Genomic DNA, 21479 nt, shown 5'->3' with positions numbered 1-21479 from the left:
TTTAATAAATAATATAATAATTATTTAAATTTAATTTTTTTTTATTCAATAGAGTTTATGAAGCTGTTGTACTAATAAATTATATAATGAAAAATAGCTAAATGAATTGTGTTAAGCTATTCTTATTAATAGAATATATATATAAAAAAAATTTGAATTTGAGATCTCTTTATTACTGTTATCTTAAATTATTTTTAATTGATGAAAAATATATTTTAAAAAAGAAAATTAATTTAATAGCTAAATGTTTTATATAATATATATAAAAATTAAAAATTTGAATCTTAATAATCTTCTTTAATGTATAAGTGGCTTCGACTGGAGAGATTCTAATACTAATAATAAACTAAAAAAAAATATAAATTCAATATAATTGAATCAAATAATAGAATATGCATAAATTTTTATCATCCTTGTCACTTGAACAATCCATTCTACGATAATAAATTAAACACAATTCATATTCCTCAACAGCATATAACATGTGAATGCTCAATTTTTCCATGGATTCATAACTTATCGCATGAACCGTACATATCTCAGCTACAAGTACGTGAGACGTGTAAATTAAAGAATTAGAAACCCAAAAAAATATATATCAAGTTGACGACTTGTTTAATTGGTCCAAGCTGACAAGTATTCAAGCAACAATTCCCAAATCACGACTCTTCTTCACCCACTATAAATAAAACCCTAACCCCATTTCTAAATCATCCAGTATTACCCTCTCTAGCTCTCTCTGTACACATAAAAAATGGCTAATAAGTTTCATCTTGTTTCTTTTGTACTCTCCTTCTTCTTCTTCTTCTTCATGATTCACTCATCAAATGCAGCTTACAATGTTATCAGTTATGGTGCAAAACCAGATGGGAAAACTGATGCAACCCAAGCTTTCCTTAGGGTATGGGCCGCTGCATGTAGCTCGGCTACTGCATCCACAATATACGTCCCTAAGGGAAGGTACTTGATCAAAGCAATAGAGTTTAGAGGCCCATGCAAGAGTAGAATTAGGGTTCAGATAGATGGAACCATTGTAGCTCCTCTGGATTATCGTGCCCTTGGCAACTCTGGCTACTGGATCTTGTTCATTCAGGTCAATGGAGTTTCCGTCTTTGGTGGTTCCCTTGATGCTAAAGGAGCTGGCTTCTGGGCTTGCAGAAGAGCTGGCCAGAATTGCCCTGTTGGAGCTAGGGTAAGTTATTAATAATTAATCAGTCTTATGGTTTAACAAAATCAATTTACTAGTAAGTCAACTACAGTTTTATCACATGGTTTATATATTTGTCGGTTTGTTTATACTACCAAATTAATTGATGTGCCATGTATATATATATAATTTTTCTAAAAATAAAAAAGATCTGATTCACTATGAATTTTTCTTACATCTATTTTATCATAAATTTAAGATACAAGATATCTAATGAGATTTATCTTTTAAATATATATATATATCACATGCTTATATTTTAAATTTATAAAGAATCAAATTTAAATAAAATTTTTCCGTCCATTATAAACTCAACATACAAATTTATAGATTTTATTTATTTTACAATAAGTTCTATTATACATATTTTGTTTTGAATTCAAGATAAATTGAATTTAAGTAAAAAAATTTTAAGAAATGAAATACAGAACATTCGCAGGATGAAAATCATAATTTATGATTTGATGCTAAAATTTAAATATGATAAAAAAAGAAAATGAACTTTTTTTTATAAGTAAAATATATTAATTAAGAAATTAAGAAAAACTTAGTATTATCCACTTAAGTCTAGACCAATAGGTCTCCTTGACACGCCCATCTTAGGCAATGGCATGCTAAGATATTGATCTATTCATAATTATATATATAAATCTTAATTGACTAGTATTTGTTATTTACCAATGCAGTCCATAACATTCAACTGGGCTAACAACGTCCTGATCAGTGGCTTGACATCAATCAACAGTCAGTTAACTCACCTGGTAATCAACAGTTGCAACAATGTTCAAGTTCGAAATGTAAGGCTTATAGCTCCAGACCTAAGCCCAAATACTGATGGCATTCACGTCCAGGGGTCAACGGGAGTGACAATCATAGGCAGTACTCTACAGACAGGAGACGACTGCATATCAATTGGTCCAGGCACCAGGAACTTGCACATCAGCCGTATTAAGTGTGGCCCTGGTCACGGAGTCAGGTCGCAAACTTTCCCAACTTTTTCTTCTTTTATTTCCATCACACACATAACATAGATTTTAACCGTTAATTATAAAACTCATATGAAATCTATTACTGTAATAAATCATTATATATATAATCATGGCGGAAATTAAAAATTAATTTTTAAGAGCCAAAAATAAATATTTAAAAAAATTAAATGAAATCTTGATAAAAATATAAAAATTAAAATGAAAATATAAAATATAAAGAGATTTAAATTAAAAAATATAAAATATGAATGAAATTTACGTAGAAATCAAAACAAAAAAAATATTAGAGGGACAAATGATAATTTTTTTTTAAAGAATACACCAAATTTAATTTATAGGTAAAATTTTAAATTTAAAAATCTTAGAGAGTGAACAGTATTTTTATTGTGCAAAATAATTAAAATTTATAAGTAATATTATACTTTTGAAAACTTTTGAGGAGGTTACTAACACCTTCCTGAGCTAAAACTTAGTTCCTCCCTTATATAAAACAATTGTATTCTAAAATTTCTCATATTGAACACCTATTTGTTAATTATTAGTAATCAATTGCTAGAATTGCATGCAAGCAAAAACTAATAAAGTTGTGTTATTTGGCAGCATTGGAAGTCTGGGCAGGCAACTTAATGAAGATGGAGTACAAAACATAACCCTAACAGATTCAGTATTCACAGGATCAGACAATGGTGTAAGGATAAAAACATGGGCTAGGCCCAGCACTGGCTTTGTGAGGAACGTTCTCTTCCAAAACATCATCATGAGGAATGTGGAGAACCCTATCATTATTGATCAGAATTACTGCCCTAACAACATTGGCTGTCCTCGCCAGGTAAACTAAACCATCATCATCATCAACTCGTTCTGGTACGCAAATGGTGATTCCTGGTATATATCGAAAACTTTGTTTTTTTTCTGTTTGATAGAGTTCTGGTGTGAAGATTAGTGAAGTGACGTACAAAAATATACAAGGAACATCTGCAACACCAGAAGGTGTGACATTTGAGTGCAGCCCAAGCAATCCATGCAAGGGAATTAAATTACAAGATATAAAGCTGACGTATATGAATAAAGCAGCAACATCATCATGTAAGAACATTGACGGAACCAGCACCGGACTACTCATTCCTGAGAGCTGTTTTTAAGAATTATATTAATTAATTAATTATTAGTCTATACATAGGAGAAATATATATATATATATATATATATATGTGTCACTCTTTTATATCAGTATAATGTATTATGTCAATCTTTTATATCAGTATAATGTATTAAAAATGGCATACTACCACCAAAAATACCCGATTTTACATTTTGGATAATTAAATAATATATAGATAACTCTATCAGATAAGCATGACACCTTATCATGGTATCTGAATTACGCTTTTATTGAATTTTTTTTACAGATGTCAATCTTCTAAAATCTCAATAAAATTTTATCAGATAACTATATAAAGAGTTTAAACCTTCATAATCACGTACATAACTCTCTCATCAATTTTATTCTCTAAGTATAATATTGACTTGAGTATTAGAGATATTGTTCAAATCAATTCATCTAATTTTCTTTCTCAATCATTTTGCATGTTAGTACTTGCAATAAATTTCTATAGACAGCCTCAAAAATTATTATTTTTAAAATACTTTCCATTGAAAAACCATAATTAATTAAAAAAATGAATTAAATATATTGGGTGACAATAAGCTAGCTTTAAACTTTATAATGTAAATATATTATTCAAATTTTATTTAGATGAGTGATCACTTAATATATTAAATTATCATTCATTTAAAACTTTTATTTGTTTAAATAAATTTTATATTATTATATAATTATTCAAATGCATAAATATTTAAAGTTAATTTAAAGAATAAAAATTAATAAATAATATATAATAAAATTAAATCAATGAAATACAAACAAATGAATCTAGAAAATGTGCAAAAAGCAGGTTAAAAAAATTCAAGTTAATATAAAAAAAAATTATGATAAATACAATCCCCAAGCTTGGCCCATTTTGGAGGAGATCAAGTCTCAATAAGCTTGGCCCATAGGTTATTTTATTTTTTTGCTTATTTTATCTCCAATCATCTATAAGGAGAAAAAAAAGTTCTTATCATTTTAGGGGGATAAGGTTATTGACTGCTTGTCATTATAATTGCATCCTTAATTATAGTTTTTTAATCAGAAGAAAAAATACAACATGTATCATAATTATAATCAAACAAAAGTATAATTATGAAAACAAAATCTCTTTTTTTAAGAAAAAAATAAAATTTATACTCGTACACCAAAGCATGTAATAGAAGATTAACCATATATTCTTTAAATTTATATTTTAATACAAAAAATAAAATTGATGTTAAACTTATATTTTTATGTTGTTAATTATAAAATTGAATTATCAAAATAAAATTGATCATTAATCTTATTAGTTACATGAAAATCCACTTCACAATAAAATATAGGAGATGAATTATTACATGATTGTTTGATAAATTATATTAAAAAATATATATTTGTAAGTATTGACAAAAAAGTTATTATGATTAATTAGATTTCAATTCATAAAAAATAAATGATAATTATTATAATTTACTTATAATATCTTATTAACTTCTTATTAGAAATTCTCTTATCAACTTATGTCTATTTTATGTATGTTATTTTTATAAATTACATATTTTAATTGGACCCCCTCAAAGAAATTCTTACCTCCGTCTCTCTCTCTATATATATATATATTTATTTATTTATTTATTTATTTGGTCAAGCATATTTGCATATAAAATGTATCCAAACCTGATAAATAGCAAAATTGTTTTAATGACATAGGCTGTTATATATGCAAATCAATTCATCAAAATACAAAAACCAGATATTTTCATATCTTGAAACTTGATGTTTGGTAGCATTTAACTATTCTTCATATTTCAATTGCCCTGCACGCCAAATAAAATACAAGTATAAATATAATTAGTAAAAGATAATAAAATAATATTTAAAGTTATGGCCATAAATATTCAAAATAATCAAATGAAACATTACATCAATTAGAATAATCAATTAAGGTACATAAGCGATGAATATAATATTTAGTAAACTTTATTAATTACACAAATGAAAATAAAATAACACTACATGCACAAGACAGTATACCACTTAAATTAAAAATAATAAAGAAATAAAATTAATTAAATACAATTCTAATATAATATAAATGTAAAAGAACATTTGAACTTAAACATCATGCCAATCTTAATTATCTTGAGATTTAGCCAAAATAGATTGAGCGTGAAAAAATAATCATGTAAAATTATGTTCATATGTAAGTATAATCAAAGTTTTACTAAAAAAATCAAACAGATATTAACCTCAAAAAATATAATTCTAAAACGAGAAAATTCAGTGTTCAAGTCTTTTTAAGACTGGCTATTTTTCCTTCATAATCATTCTTCATGTCTGTCATCTTTTTTTCATGCTCTTCTTTTATGTTGGCCATCTTTGCTTCATAATTGCTTAGCGTGTTGTAAATTTCCTTTTAAAAATTCTCTACTTTAGACTGACTTGTTTTTCTTAAATGAAATTTAAGTCAAAAAATTTGTATAAGTATAACTTCTAGTTCATATCCTCTAGCCCTATCATGTTGGTCTTGTCCTATAATGATTAAACAACAAAAGAAATATATATATAAAATCTAATGATTTTAGGGTGATAATTAATAAGAAAATAAATTAGGGTGAGAAATATATGAAAAGAGTTTTATATACCGATACAATAAGAAAAATCACGATCTCTTAAAATGATGACATGTGTCCCAAGTAAGCTCTCTTAGCAAGGTATAAATTGATGGAAATACCGTGAGTAAGGTATATATGAGAGTACATTAATTGTTCTTCTCATGAGTAGGATGGTAATAGGTCAAATATTTATAGATATTTAATTTTATTAAAATTTAATAAAATAAATTTTGATAGTATATAATTAAATTAGAATGAATTTAAATTTAAAGAATAATATTCATAATAAATTTAAATTTAAATTAGATATTTATTATTCTAATTTATTTATATAAATAATTAATTAAATATAAATATATATTTTTTATAATAATATTTATAAATTTTTATATATTATATTTTAAATAAATAAAATTTAAATATTTTATACAATAATTAAATTTTAAAATATAAATTATTAATAAAAATATTTTTTATATTAATTATTAATTAAAATATATAAAATTAAATAAATTCTGATAATTTTTAAATATTAATAATAATTAAATTTAAAATAAATTTAAATAATAAAAATATTAATTAAATTTAAATTTAAATACAGTAATTATCATAAATATCGTGCGCATTATCATCCTTACCCACTAACAAAGTGCCCAAGATAGGACAGACTGGTCGTGGGTAGGCCTCATGCTCGTGGATGTCTCCTGCGAACACTATCACTTAACATAGACTTAGTTAATGCGCTTAATGAGTACTCTAAATATGTAGTTAATGAGTAATTTGCCCAACAAGTCAGTTCAAGATGGCGGGGAATTAAACAGTTGAATGTATACATTTAATGCTCTACAGCTCTAAGAGCCTTATACTCTGACTTGCCTTGTTTAAGTGGGCTTCCCCATGCCAGCCATCGTTACAAATCAAAGCATAACAGTGACTGTGCTCCACATAAGTCTAAAAGATAAGATATTTTAGCAAAGCCTGGATCAGTCATTAATTATCAGCTTGCACTGACTTGACACATGGTAGACGCTATTCGATAAGAAGACATATACACACTCTATAAGTACCAAGTGTGAGACATAACTTAACCCACATAATCTGTAGCTCATTCATCATATCCATTTACTGTCTAAACCTCTTATCTAACTTAATAATCGGAGTGCCAAGTAAGGAAGACCCACCTGGCTTTCTAACCCTTTGTTATCTTACAGATATCTATCCTTACACTTAGCTCGTATAGAAGTTTTAGCATATTTCTTGTCACGATTCAATTTATGGGCTAAATCGACACCAGAACTTGAATCAACCTAAAACCTCCGAGGTCCGTAATAAGCCTAACTATTCCTTAATTAAACTCTAAGGCCCATTTGGGCCCAATTTCAAGAATTCAACCGAACAGAGTCCGGCTATAAAATAGACCTTTCAACAAAAAATTTTTTGACTCATCCGACCTGTAAACACAATATATAATCAATTGGGGAGCTCAGTTCACTCTCCACATACTCATACAACATAAAAATAAATGGGAGCTCAGCTCACTCATCCAGCCCAATACACATGCATAAAATAATAAGTTTACAGGTCTAAAATGACAATTTTATTATAATTATTTAATACAATTGACTCAATACAAATCAAGAAAAGACCAAATACGTCCTAAGTCGTGCCGAAAATCCGACAGAGTTTCCCTTATACCTAGGACCTACCCAACCTGTAAAAGGGCTCAAAACGCACTTCTATATTCACAAATCATACACTCACAACTCAATCATATCACACAGCCCCTCCTGGGCCCATCCAAACAATCATCAATCACAATATGTAAAATTACAGTTTAGTCCTTATAATTGACCCTTTTTGCAAAAATCACCCAAATAAACTCTAAAAATTCTAAAACTTTGCCCCGCTGGCTTTAGTAATATTACTAGGCTAATGCAAAAAGAATCATAATTTTCTGAGCTACCACGAATATTTTATGGATTTTTAATCCTATTTAAGCACTAGAAAATTACGAAAAAGTAAGGTTCGGGTTTACCTATACCGATTCCAACTCCGGGGACGCACTCGGGATGTCTGACAACGGTGGGGTAGCCAAAATCTCGATCTGATTCCAAGACTTTTTTTTGTTAGCCGATCTGTCTGGCCGAAAATTCACAGACCCGGACAACTGTCGAATTTCCCCGAATTGAAGATACCTACACGAAGCCCACAACACGGGGGTTAGTACATAAATTTTACGAAATTTTCTAAGCTCATTTAATGCTCGGAAAAACACTACGAAGTTCCATGGGACCCACCGAAAAATAGTGTGAGAAAATTTTAAAATTTATATTACCGCGAAGCTCTCGACGAGTGGAGCGCTCTGGTACTCTCAGTTTTCTCGTGGGGTTCACGGTTTGCGAGAAATCTAGCCCAAAAGTCAAAATGGGCTAAAACTTCCCGGACAAAAATTAGACAAACCGCTCGATGGATTTTGGTGTTCTTGGTGTCTATGGAAAGCTCTCGAGGTGTAGATGGTGTTTGACACAAGACTCGGCCCAATCGGTGGCCAGATCGGCTGGGAAGATGAAGCGGCGCGCTGCGCATTGCGCGGCTTCTCACGCGATTTCCTGGCGTTCCAGGCGGCAGCCGGCGATGGGGGGAGGCTGGGGTGGCGCGCCGGAGAGGTGGGGAGGGCTGAGGAGGAGGCGGCGGCACGGCCTGGGGGTGAGGGAGGAGAGAGAAAATGGGAGGGGAAGGGGAGAGGTCGAGCGCACGAGGGAGAAGAAGGAAGAAAAAGAAAAGAGCCGGTCCGATTCGACCGGTTCGATTCAGGATACAAAATTTTAAATTTTTACTCTGCCTTATAACCGAAAACGAGGTCCAAAAATTTCGAAAAAATTTCAGAAAACTCAGAAAAATTCGTAGACTCCAAATATATTTTTAGTTTTGCCTCGTGGCCTTTAAATTAATTTTTAAAAATCATAAAAGTTTTTATTTTCAGAAAATCAAACCCGATTTCTAAAATCCGAAAAATTTCAAATAATTTCCTAAAATTCAAATAAAATAAAATATCAATATTTACCCAAAAATAATAAATTAAAAAATTAGGGGTGTTACATTCTTCCCCCCTTACAGAAAATTCGTCCTCGAATTTTACACCAGGCAGAATAAAGTATAGGATTACACATTGAACAGATAAGAGTACTTGCTACGCATGTCCCGTTCTGACTCCCAGGTGCACTCTTCCACTGACTGGCTCCTCCACAAAACCTTAACCATAGGGATCTGTTTTGATCTTAGCTGCCTCACTTGGTAGTCCACTATGGCTACAGGTTACTCCTCAAACGTCAAGTTATCTTTCAGCTCTATTACATCCAGCTGTAGCACATGAGAAGGATCAGGAATGTATTTCCTGAGCATGGAGATGTGAAACACAGGATGAACATGAGAAAGGTTGGGTGGTAGCTCCAACCGGTAACTCTATCAGTAACCTCAAAAGGTCCAATATACCGAGGTGCCAACTTGCCCTTCTTTCCAAATCTCATGACTCCCTTCATCGAAGAAACCTTCAGGAATATATAGTCACCTACTGCAAACTCTACATCCCTCCGTCTGGGGTCTGCATAACTCTTCTGCCCACTGAAAGCTGTTTTCAATCGTTTCCTGATTAAAGGAAGTATCTCTGAAGTGTAATGTACTAGGTCTACATCATGCACCTTCGCTTCTCCCATTTCCGTCCAACACAGAGGAGACCTACACTTTCTTCCATATAGTGCCTCATAGGGTGCCATCCCTATGCTGGAATGGTAACTGTTGTTGTAGGCAAACTCCACCAAAGCTAGCTAATCATCCCATTGACCTCCAAAATCCAAAACACTCATGCGAAGCATGTCTTTCAGTGTTTGGATTGTCCTTCGCATCGTCCGTCATGCGAGGGTGGAAAGCGATTTAAAGTTCAACTGCGTGCCAAGTGCCTCCTGTAACTTCTTCCAAAACTGAGAAGTGAACTGGGGCCCTCTGTTAGATATTATGAAAGCAGGAACTCCATGTAATCTGACTATTTCTCGAATGTAGAGTCAGGCGTACTGTGCCACAGAATATGTAGTCTTTGCAAACAAGAAGTGAGCTGATTTAGTTAGACGGTCTACAATTACCCATATCGAATCATATCCTCACGTGGTACAAGGTAACCCAGTCACAAAATCTATGGTAATAATTTCCCACTTCCATTCTGGGATAGGGAGCTCTGGCAGCTTCCCTGACGGTCTCTGGTGTTTAAACTTCACCTTCTGACAAGTCAAGCACTTGGACACAAAGTCTGCTATGTCTCTCTTCATGCCATTCCACCAATAGCTATCTTTCACATCATGGTACATCTTGGTGGAGCCTGGGTGGACATTGTACAGTATATAGTGTGCCTCTCGCATGATTTCATTTCTGAGATTGTCCACATCGGGCACACATATCCTAGAGCCTTGCATAAGGGCGCCATCATTGGCAAATCCAAACTCACCACCTTCACCTTACTGTACTCTTTCTATGATCTTTATCAATTGTTGGTCTCTGTGCTGGGAAACTCTAACTCTGTCTCGCAAGTCTGGCCTCACTGAAAAATGAGCCAACATTACCCCCTCATCTGAAAGATCTAGGATTAAACCTTGATCCATCAACTCATGTACTTCTTGAATCAACGGTCTCTTTTCTGCTGAAATATGCGCCAAGCTGCCAGAAGATTTTCTGCTCAAAGCATCAGCTACTACATTGGCCTTCCCAGGGTGGTACTGGATGGTGCAATCATAGTCCTTCAGAAGCTCCATCCATCTCCTCTGTCTCAAGTTTAAATCCCTCTGTTGGAAGATGTACTTTAAATTCTTGTGATCGGTGTATATCTCGCACACTTCACCATACAGGTTGTAACACCCCTATGTTCGGTAGTGCGTTCTACTGTTCCGGTAACCAGTGCTGTCCGGACAGCTAGGATGCCTAGAACTACACTTCGTTATGAGTGAGGAGACATAAAATAATGAAATACAAGAGAAGAAAACACAAGAAAAACAAAGGAAAAATAATAGCAAAGAAATGTAACCAAGTTAAGCGAGCCGAGAACCCTAGCGATGGGTGACTGCACCGGGAAGTCACGGCGTGGACCGTTGACTAGCCCTGGACCACGGGGAACCCTGGAAAATATTTTTAGGAATTAAATAGACCCATATTGAAGTATAAATATCATTAGAAATATTAAATAAAAATTAAATAATTAATACAAAGAAAAGTGGGAAATCGAAAAACGGACAAAACCCGGTGTTACCGAAAAATCGGGAATGCAACCCGAACTGGGGCATTGTGGTCATTTGACACCCCGAGTTGTCTTTTGACCTAAATTTCCATTAAAAATAAATAATATTACACTTGGAAAATATAATGAAAAATTAATTTAGGAGTACCTAATATAAATAGCAAAAATGGAGTTCAAATTAGGTAATTAACATATTTAAACATATAAAATAATTAATTTTATGTAAGTGGAGCACTATGGGGATTAAATAAATATTATGTGGGACACTTAAGAGCTAAAATGGGCAGAATATTTCATCTTCTTCAACCTTTCAAAAGGACAGCCGAAACCAAGAATGGAGTTCCTCCATGGATTCATGGGTTAAAGCTTCATGCAAGCTTGATCTAAGCCACTTTCCATGCACCTTTCTTCATTAAAGTTAATCCTCACACCATGGGCAGTAGATAGGCAACAAGAAAACCAAGTTTTGGAGAGGTTTTGAAGAATTTCCAAAGTGGTAAGTTTGTATTTTTGGGTTATTGCTTCATTAAGTTTGTAAGGATGTTATGGGTGTTTGATTTATGAAGAAATTTTTGAGGTTTGATGTTGAATGTGAATGTGTACTTTTGGCAGCCATGGAAACACCTTGAAGGCAGTTTATTTGTGCTTGTAAATGGTGAATTAAATGATTGATTAAATGTATATTGTGTAGGAAATTGTTTGGGTAATGTACACTTAGTATATGTAAATGTAAAATGAAATTTAAAGCTTGGAAAGTAATGGAATGTAAGTGTACCATTGTGGCAGTTTGCTAACTCTTGAGGAATGCTGGAATTCATGCTTGGTTTATGGAATAATGATGTTAAAATGTGTTGGTTGTTATGGCAGTTTGAGTGTATGTATGGTGGTGTGAAGTGGGACATGTAAATGAGCATGAATTGGTGATTGAATTGTTGTAAATTGAGTTGGACAAATTCTGCACTTGTTGGTGCACATTGAATGTAATTGCAAGCTGCCAAAATGACCTATAATATGTTATAAATTATGTTTAGGTTGTGGTACAACCAGAATTGGTTTGAATGTTAAGTTTGGTGAGTGTTAAAAGTGATGCTTGATGTGTATGCAAGAATTTCAATAAGGCAGTTTGTGTTTTAGGCCTATAACTTTAAGTGTGTGGCTCCAATTGGTATGAGACCAATTGGAGGTGAAACTAGGCACAAAATGTGCCAACTTTCATGATGGAAGCTTGCCAAAATTCTGCTTGCAAGGTAGCTTGAAAAATGACCAAATCCGGATTAAGTGCAAATGAGGCTTGAAAATTGACTATTTGGGTAGCAGTTAGTTTTTAGGCCATAACTCACTCAAAACAGGTCCAATTGACCTGAAATTTTAACCATGAATAGTTAAGAACCATATCTACAAGTCTTATGAAGACACCAAAGCCCAGAAATGACCATAAGTAAGTCAAACAGCTTGCACAAGTTTGGGTCCAAAAACTGACCGAACCTAAAATGACCTAAAATGACCTAAAGTGACCAATTTTAGTGCAAGTTGACCAGTAATAGTAAAATGACCATAACTTGGTCTACATAACTCAGAATGACCTGAAATTTTGCTCTGCGTTCCATAAGACATAGATCTACAAGTTTGTAGTTTTGACCAAAACCTGAAAACCGACATAACTAGGTTGTCCGGCTAGGTAAAACTAGTATCCCGGAATCCAGCAAATTGTAAGAAAATGCAAGATATATGGAAATGAATTTGATAACATGTACCAACCCTAAAAGACTATTGAATGTGACATATTAGTGACATTAAAACCGAATTTACCTAAAATGCATCGAGGGTCGACATATTAGGTTGACTAAGGAAATAATAGAATTCGACAAATTAATTATTGAACCTTATTCTTAGAGACAGTTTAAATGAGTACTGAAACACTTCAAATTGTGTTTCTCAGTTAGAAAAGACTCAGGGAAGGGGAAGGAAACACTGAGTCAGAGCCAAGAAATAGTTATCAGAGGTTTGTGCACAGCTAGTTTTTAACTGATTTTGTTTTGAATATTTCATATGATTAAATGACATATTTTTCTTATGTATTATGTTTAACAAGCATTGGATTTGATTCAATGATTATTGAAATTGTTATAGTATGTATGAACTTAGCTTTGTGAAATGGTATTTCCACAAGTATTAAGCATTGTTATAGATTGAATAATTATGTTTTGGAAAATTGTGATAGAACATGTTTTGAATTGTGATTGGTAATTTTCATGGAAAAATGCAAATTTATGATTTGAATTGTGATGAGCATAAAAATTATTGGATATTGGAATTGACTTTGAATCGAATTATATTGTGATTTATGCTCACTAAAAGGATTGTGATATTATTTTATATCTCACTATAGATGCTTGACTAGGTTATTACCCGTCTCTCTCATTTGTTGAGAAGACAATGGAGTTAGTTGTGTTTTGATTACCATGGTACGTGCACAGGCTTAGATTTTCCTCTGATTTGAGGTTAGATCTAAGTTTATTTTATCGTTATGGCCCTTGCGGAAGATTCATTATTGTGATGGTACTGTGCACGATGATTCGACCTCCCCGACCATAGGGAGTTAGAATCTGATTCGACCTCCCCGACCATAGGGAGTTAGAATCACATCGAATATGGCCCTTTCGGATTAGTCATGCATTGTTAGTGAGATAAAGAATGATTTTTGAGATACAGAATGATTTTTGAGATACATAATGATTTTTGAGATACAGAATGGCTTTTGAATGGTAAAGAATTGTGATTTCAATTATGATTTATGTATAATTGCTTTTGTTGGAATTACCTAAATGGTTAGTTATGATTTGATAAATTGAATTTCATGATCGAAGTCATTTTATATAAATGATTTACATTATTGGCAATGAATATTTTGAGTTTTAGAATTTGATGAGTATTCAGATTTCTAAATTATTTACTGTAAATTTTATCAATGTATATTGTACTATGTTTTAAATTATAGTTGTGTACCACTGAGTTCACCACTCAGCGATAGCTTTGTATGCTGTCGCAGGTAAGAAGAGCATAGAGCAGTGAGTAAGTTTCTTTGACGACACTTTCAGTTCAACTCCAGGTATATTATAGGTATACCCATGTACATAGGTTTTGATGTATGCATGTAATAATATGTATATAAATTATTTGAGCAGTTGTATAAAAACTCTTGTAAAACATTTTGGTATGTAATTAAATGTAAATTATTGTAAATATAAATTTGAGATTTCATTTACTTGAATAGTTTTGTATTATAAATTTTGAGTTTTGTAATCAATGAAATGTTTCTTTATGATGAGATTAGTTTGAAAATGAATTGATTGTTTATTGAGAATTGAATTGTGAATTGAAATGAAGTTATTGAAGTTCTATTTGAGAAAACATATTGGGAGCATTTTATTTTGCAGGATTGAAGAACTGTTTTCTCAAAATACAGTCGGCACTTTGCCGAAATTTTAAAAAAATTTTATAACACCAGATTTTAATCGATGATTTAAATTTCACAAAAATTGTTTTTAAAATCCCTTGTAGTATATCTAATGGGTTATCGGTAGGCGAAGTACGGTAATTCATTAGGTGTACTACGGGATCATGTTACATCTTACGGGGGAGTAGGGTGTGACATAGGTAGTGTCTCCAGATTTTTAGTGCAAAGACTATAGCCGCCATTTCCAAATCATGGGTGGGGTAGTTCTGCTCATGCCTCTTCAGCTGTCTTGAAGCATAAGCCACTACTTTTCCATTCTGCATCAAAACACACACTAAGCCAACTCTGGAGGCATCACAGTACACGGTATATCTTTCACCACTCATCGGTAGTGTCAACACTGGGGCCGTGGTTAAACATTCCTTAAGCTTCTGAAAACTCACTTTATAATCATCTGTCCAAATGCATGGAACATTCCTCCGAGTTAACTTAGTTAGGGGAGCTGCTATCCTGGAAAAATCCTGCACAAAACGCCTATATTAGCCAGCTAAGCCCAGAAAACTTCACACCTCAGTGACTGTTGTAGGCCTAAGCCAATCAATTACAGCCTCAATTTTCTTGGGATCCACTTGAATGCCTTCATTAGAAACCACGTGTCCTAAAAATGAGATGCTTTCTAGCCAAAATTCACATTTTGAAAATTTGGCATATAACTGGTGCTCCCTCAAAGTCTGCAACACAATCCTCAAGTGCCACACATGTTCTTCCTCGGTCTGAGAGTATACTAAAATATCATCTATGAATACGATAACAAAACGGTCCAGGAATGGCCTGAACACCCTGTTCATCAGGTCCATGAAGGCTGCTGGTGCATTAGTGAGTCCAAAAGACATCACCAAGAACTCATAATGACCATATCTTGTCCTGAATGCTGCTTTGGACACATCCTCATTCCTGATTCTGAACTAATGGTAGCATGATCGCAGGTCTATCTTGGAAAAGAATCTAGCTCCTTGGAGCTGATCAAACAGATCATCGATCTGAAGAAGTGGATACTTGTTCTTCACAGTCACCTTGTTCAGCTGTCTTGTAACACCCCTATTTGTATAGCCTGGTATATTTCACTGTTCCGGTGACCGGTGTCGGTCCGGACAATTAAGGGGATTAGGACCACACTTATGACAACTAGATAAGCCATAAACACAAATAATTAGTAATTGTCAATTAGTTAAGTATAAATAAGAAAAACAGAATATAAGAAGTTAAACGAGCCTAGAGTCACAGCGATGGGTGACCTTCTCGGGAAGGACTGCGAAGTCATTTTAAACTCAAATTTTGAACCGTAAAATGTGACGCTGCGGTCCTTAGGACCCTTATGAACACAGTGGAAAAGAGAAAATCACGAAAAAGAACTGTTAAGTCAGTCAAATAATTAGGTTAGAGAGCCGGAAGAAATATTGAATTATTTGCAAACCGGGATGAACCGGCGAAGGGCAATTTGGTTAATTAACCCCGAGAGCTGACTCCTGACCTAACTGTCAAATAAAATCGGAGAAAAGAAAACTTCGGAGTTGGAAATTAAATTAAAGAACTAATAGAAAAATAAATAGAAAAAAAAAAGAAAATGAAAAAGTTAAAAAGGTGATGACATCATGCATGACATCATGCATGATGCCATAAAAATAATAATTAATATATTTAATTAATTGGAATTTATGGTCTTCCATAAGATAAAAAGAAAAGAAAAGAAAAGAAAAGAAAAGAAAAAAAGAAAAAGATAAAAAGTCTTCTTCCTTATCAAGTTACCGCCCCACTCTCCATCCCATCCCCATGAAAAGTCCTCCATTAAAGCTTGCTCTCAAGCTTACAATCCTTCATTAAACCTTAATCACTTCTATAAAAACCTCATTAGAGCTTGTTTTAGTCACTTGAGAAGAATCTTGGTCATCAAAGAAAGAAGAAAAGAAGAGGGAAATTAGAGAATTCAAATTCAAGTGAGGTAAGCACATCAATTTGAAAGTTTGAGATTTATTTGTTGTGTTTTTAGCTTGATTTACTTGTAAATAAATTTAAAATGAAAAGAAAAATTTGTAGAGGGACTAAGAATGATTTTTGGCCAGCTTGGGTATGAGGGTATTGTTGCATGGTTTGATGGGTTGGAAGGAGATGAGTGATTATAGTTAAAAGCATTGAAGTGGTTAAATGCAACAATTAGTGTGAATTAGGGTTTTGGACATTAGGGTTTAGAGACAAAAAAGGGAGAAACTTGTAAATGATATAATTGACCTAATGTGAAGTGAAAAATGGTTATTTGTGACCAAATGAAGTGTGTTGGAATGGTTGGAGTTAAGGCCAAATTCGGATGGAGTATGCAGCATGACCAAATTTCCTTTGAGGGACCAAAAATGAAATTTTACAAGTCCAATTGGTATGGGACCAATTGGGGATGAAAATAGACACTAAATGACACAATTTTCATTTAGGAAGCATGTCCAAAAAGTGACCAAAACCTAGTGAACAAATTGACCAAAGTTGAAAAATCACAGTCTGCCTCTGTACAAACTGACCAAATGAACATTATTTGTTTATTTGGCCATAACATGAGATAGGCAGGTCAAAATGACCTGAAATTTTACCAGTGGTTAGGTGAGATATAGACCTAAAACTTTCATGAAGAACACCAACTCAAATTATGCCATTAACCAAGTCATTTGGCCACCCCAAGTTGGTGACCCAAAACTACCAGCACCAAAAAATTGCCCAGAATTCTGGGTTGTGTCCAATCCGGAAACTATGGTTCAAATGGCTATAACTTGAGCCGCAAAACTCTAATTAGAGTGATTCAAAAAGGAGAATAAACTTAAGACAATAGAGAACATTTTATATGAAGGAAGTTTTTCCAAATTCTAACAGAAAAATGACCAATGGAACAGTGCAACCTTAGACTCCAAAACTGAAAATTATCAAATTTGCCTAAAAAGACTTAGAATTTGAATAAACAACCAAAACCAACAAATTTAGTGACTAAAATGTGGTATGTGGGTGAAGTTGGAATTCCCATACCTATTAAACCTTAGAAAGTCAACAATTTGACTTGAATAGTATAGTGAATAGTAACCCCGAAACACAAAATTTTAAGAACGTCGAGTTTAGCACGTTGGAGCTAGGTAAAAGTGAAGTTAAATTTATTTTTGGATTTATGCTAAGTTATGGTACTGAAACACTGTAAAATTGTGTGTTTCAGTTGAAAAGAATACCGAGAAAGAACCCGAGGAACCGAGTCAAGGCCAAGAGGCGACTCGCTTGAGGTTTGTGCACATCATCACTATGCTTTAAAATTCATTGATTAAGTGAATGAAATATGCATTTTACTTTTGCTTTGAATTGTTGAAAGTATTGTGACCTTATTTATGATGTTTTGATTTAAATTGTGAAAGTTGCTGTATATATTTGAAATAACAATGTTTAGCAAATTGTTAAGATAAGTTTTGAAACCACAGTGTCATGACCATATATTTGAACACCTCACTAGCACGACTAGTGGGGGTAATTAGTTTTGAATTTTAATTCCTTCTCTGGAGAAGTGTTGAGGTGTGCCAGTAGAAGAGGATGTGAATGGATATCCATATATTTGAGCTAGCTAGCCTTGTGATATGATTTCTTTTTAGCCTCTGGCTATTGAGATTCTATTTATTTCGAATGGCATGAACTAACTGTGGGTTTTATGAAATGTGATTTGATACTTCAAAATGAAATTGTTTGGGATTAAAATCTCATAATGCATGATTTGTATTTAATTTTCATGTTCAGTCAAATTTTCAAATAAATGTGATTTAAGTTCTGCATAAAGATTATTTTAATATGTTGTGCACCACTGAGTCCTAGTACTCAGCGATAGCTTTTATTACTGTCGCAGATATAGAGACTAGAGGAGTAGCAGACTGAGCTGCTGTGGATTGAGGATTTATCAGCTTGAAGTTATCGGGTATAATTTATACCCTGCCTGTAAATATTTTATTTTGGTGTATGTATTACACATAAATGTATGGACATGTAAATCGGTCTTGAGCAGTTTGTACAAAGTTTGTATAAAGTTGTAATAAAATTTAGTGGAATTTTCATACTGTAGATTTTGGTATGATGTATATATATATATAGTTTGTTGTCTTTAATGAATGGAAATGTTTTATTTTAATTTGAATGAGATTGATAGATATCATTTTACTGATGATTGAACTTTGAAAATTGAGAAATGTTGACTGTTGAATTTGAGATTTGAGAAATTATTGAGATTGATTGTGAAATTGAAGTAGTGGTTGAGAAAATTTTTGGAAGTGCTTTTTACAGGTATTTGAAAAACTTTTTTCTCAAAATATAAACGGAACTTTGTCAAAATTTTTATAAAATTTGCGGAAAAATAAAATGGGCCAAAAGTTTTAACTAGTTTTTAATTTCAATTAAATGTTTAAACACCTATTAGAAAACGCTCACCACTTAACAAAAGTAAAAAAATTGTTTTAAAATCCCTTGTAGGGTACTTAATGAGTTATCGGTAGGTGAAGTTCGGTAGTTCATTAGGTATTCTACGGGATCATATTATACCTTACAGAGGGGTAAGGTGTGACATGTTTTAGTGGTATCAGAGCAAATTTTTGAAGTATGTTTTAACTTGAGAATTTGTGTCTTTTCTTGTTAAGTACAACTGCTCAATGTCCATACTTGTTACATACAGTGCATTACATCATGAATATGAACTAACGAAGGGAAATCTCCTTGTGTTACTTGTTCAGGTGATACCCTAACTTCAGACTAAGATGGAAGAAGGGGATCACTCAGTTGAGCAGTCTGTTGAAGCTGACAAGGGGAAGCCCCAGCTTTGCAGAATGTTAGTGGATCTGTAGCACCAGCCCCACAAATGCCGCAATTTCCTGCACAGTTTGCACAGCAGATGGCTGCGATGTTTCAACAAATGGCTGGGGGTATGCTTGGACAAGCTCCACCCCAGACACCTGTGGCACAACCACTGCCTCCAGCCAGACAGTATAATAAGTTGTTGAAGTATGGAGCTACTGAATTTAAGGGTACAATGGACCCTTTAGAGGCAGAGCAATAGCTTGAAAGGATGGATAGAGTATTTAAGAAGCTGCATTGTCAAGATGAACTAAAGTTTGAATACTTTGTGTCTCTACTGTAAGGGGATACGTATGATTAGTGGAAGACCATCCCCCACAACTTGGCGGAACCACGGTCTTGACACAGGATGACTTCATCGGAGAATTGCATGTAAATACATCCCAGGTGCATATATTGATCAGAAACTGCAATAATTTTTGAGTTTGAAACAAGGGAATAGATCAGTTGCAGAGTATGAGAGGGAGTTCTCCCGCTTAAGTCACTATGCTGGGAGTCTCCTTTCCACCAGTAAGGCAAGGTGCAAGAGATTTGAGATGGGTTTGAAGCCCAGCATAAGGATGCAAGTTGTGGGATTTCGACACAGCAATTTCTCAGAGCTCATGTCGCAAGCACTTAAGTTGGAAAGAATAGAATCAGAAGCAACCCCAGTGAAAGAAAAATCAGAAAAAGTTAAAAAATCAGAGAAAGACAAGGGGGAAAAATCAGTTGAACAGAGTTCTAGTGGGACTTCTGGGAAGAAGGAAAAGAAATTTAGTGGACCCAGCAGGGGTCGAGGTGGAAGATTTGGTAGAGGCAGATTTTCCGAACAGAGACCCCCTAGGTCTGGTCAGCAATCGAGCAGGGGTTCACATTCTGCCCGCCCCTGTGAGACTTGTGGCAAGATTCATAGGGGGAAATGCTATTGGGCCACTGGAGCCTGTTTTAACTGTGGAGGCAAGGGCCATATAGCTAAAGACTGCACTAGTGCTCCGTCTCCAAGATATGGTCCAGCTCCTACTACTGCAGAAAGATCTATTCAGAATCCTGCTCCCAGAGGTTCACAGTCAGTTGGCAGAGGAAGAGGCAGAGGTAGAGGCACTGCTTCAGGTAGTCAGGGCACAGTTGGTCAATCAGCACAAGGAAGTGCTTCAGCCAGAGTTTACACGATGAGACAGTAAGAAGAGGCTGAGACTTCCGATGTGGTAGCTGGTACATTCTCTATCTCTGATCAAGATGTATTTGTGCTGTTTGATCTAGGTTCAACCCATTCATACATTAGTGCTAGCATAGTCAGTTCACTTGCTGTTCCATGTGTCCAAATGGGTTTTGAAGTGCTAGTAACTAGTCCATTAAGACAAGAGGTCCAGGTCAACAGAATCTATAGAGACTGCCCTTTGGTGATCCAAGGACATGTTTTCCTGTCAGACTTGATTGAAATGCCCTTCAGAGAGTATGATATCATCTTGAGCATGGATTGGTTAGCTAGGCATCACGCCATGATTGACTGTATACTGAAGACAGTCACTTTTGGTCTCCCTTTGTACGGTGATGTGGTAATACATGGGGAGAGGCATTTACTACCATCAAACATCATTTCAGCTGCACTAGCCAGAAGGATGATCAGAAAGGGGTGTGAAGCCTACTTAGCACATATGATAGACACCCAAGTGGGGAGTCCAGCACTGAGGGACATCCCTACGGTATGCGACTTTTCGGATGTGTTTCCTGATGAATTGCCAGGATTACCTCCAGAAAGAGAGGTGCAGTTTGAGATTGATGTTATACCTGGTGTGGATCCAATCTCCATAATGCCATATAGAATGGCACCTGCAAAATTGAAAGAGTTGAAAGTGCAGTTGCAAGAATTGCTTGACAAGGGCTTTATCCACCCTAATGTGTTACATTGGGGAG

At 34.0% G+C, this 21479-nt stretch overlaps 1 protein-coding gene across 1 annotated transcript; it reads left to right on the top strand.

The window, feature by feature from the left end:
- Positions 1 to 754: 754 nt before the first annotated feature.
- On the top strand, positions 755 to 3338 carry LOC110663063 (polygalacturonase-like). Its single transcript, XM_058129864.1, has 4 exons — positions 755 to 1192; positions 1894 to 2183; positions 2797 to 3025; positions 3120 to 3338. Exons 1-4 carry the CDS (start codon positions 755 to 757, stop codon positions 3336 to 3338), a joined length of 1176 nt encoding a protein of 391 aa, XP_057985847.1.
- Positions 3339 to 21479: the final 18141 nt, after the last annotated feature.

The sequence above is a fragment of the Hevea brasiliensis genome, chromosome 2 (genome assembly GCF_030052815.1).
Source record: "Hevea brasiliensis isolate MT/VB/25A 57/8 chromosome 2, ASM3005281v1, whole genome shotgun sequence".
Lineage (NCBI taxonomy): Eukaryota > Viridiplantae > Streptophyta > Magnoliopsida > Malpighiales > Euphorbiaceae > Hevea > Hevea brasiliensis.
This window is presented reverse-complemented; position numbering and strand designations above follow the sequence as displayed.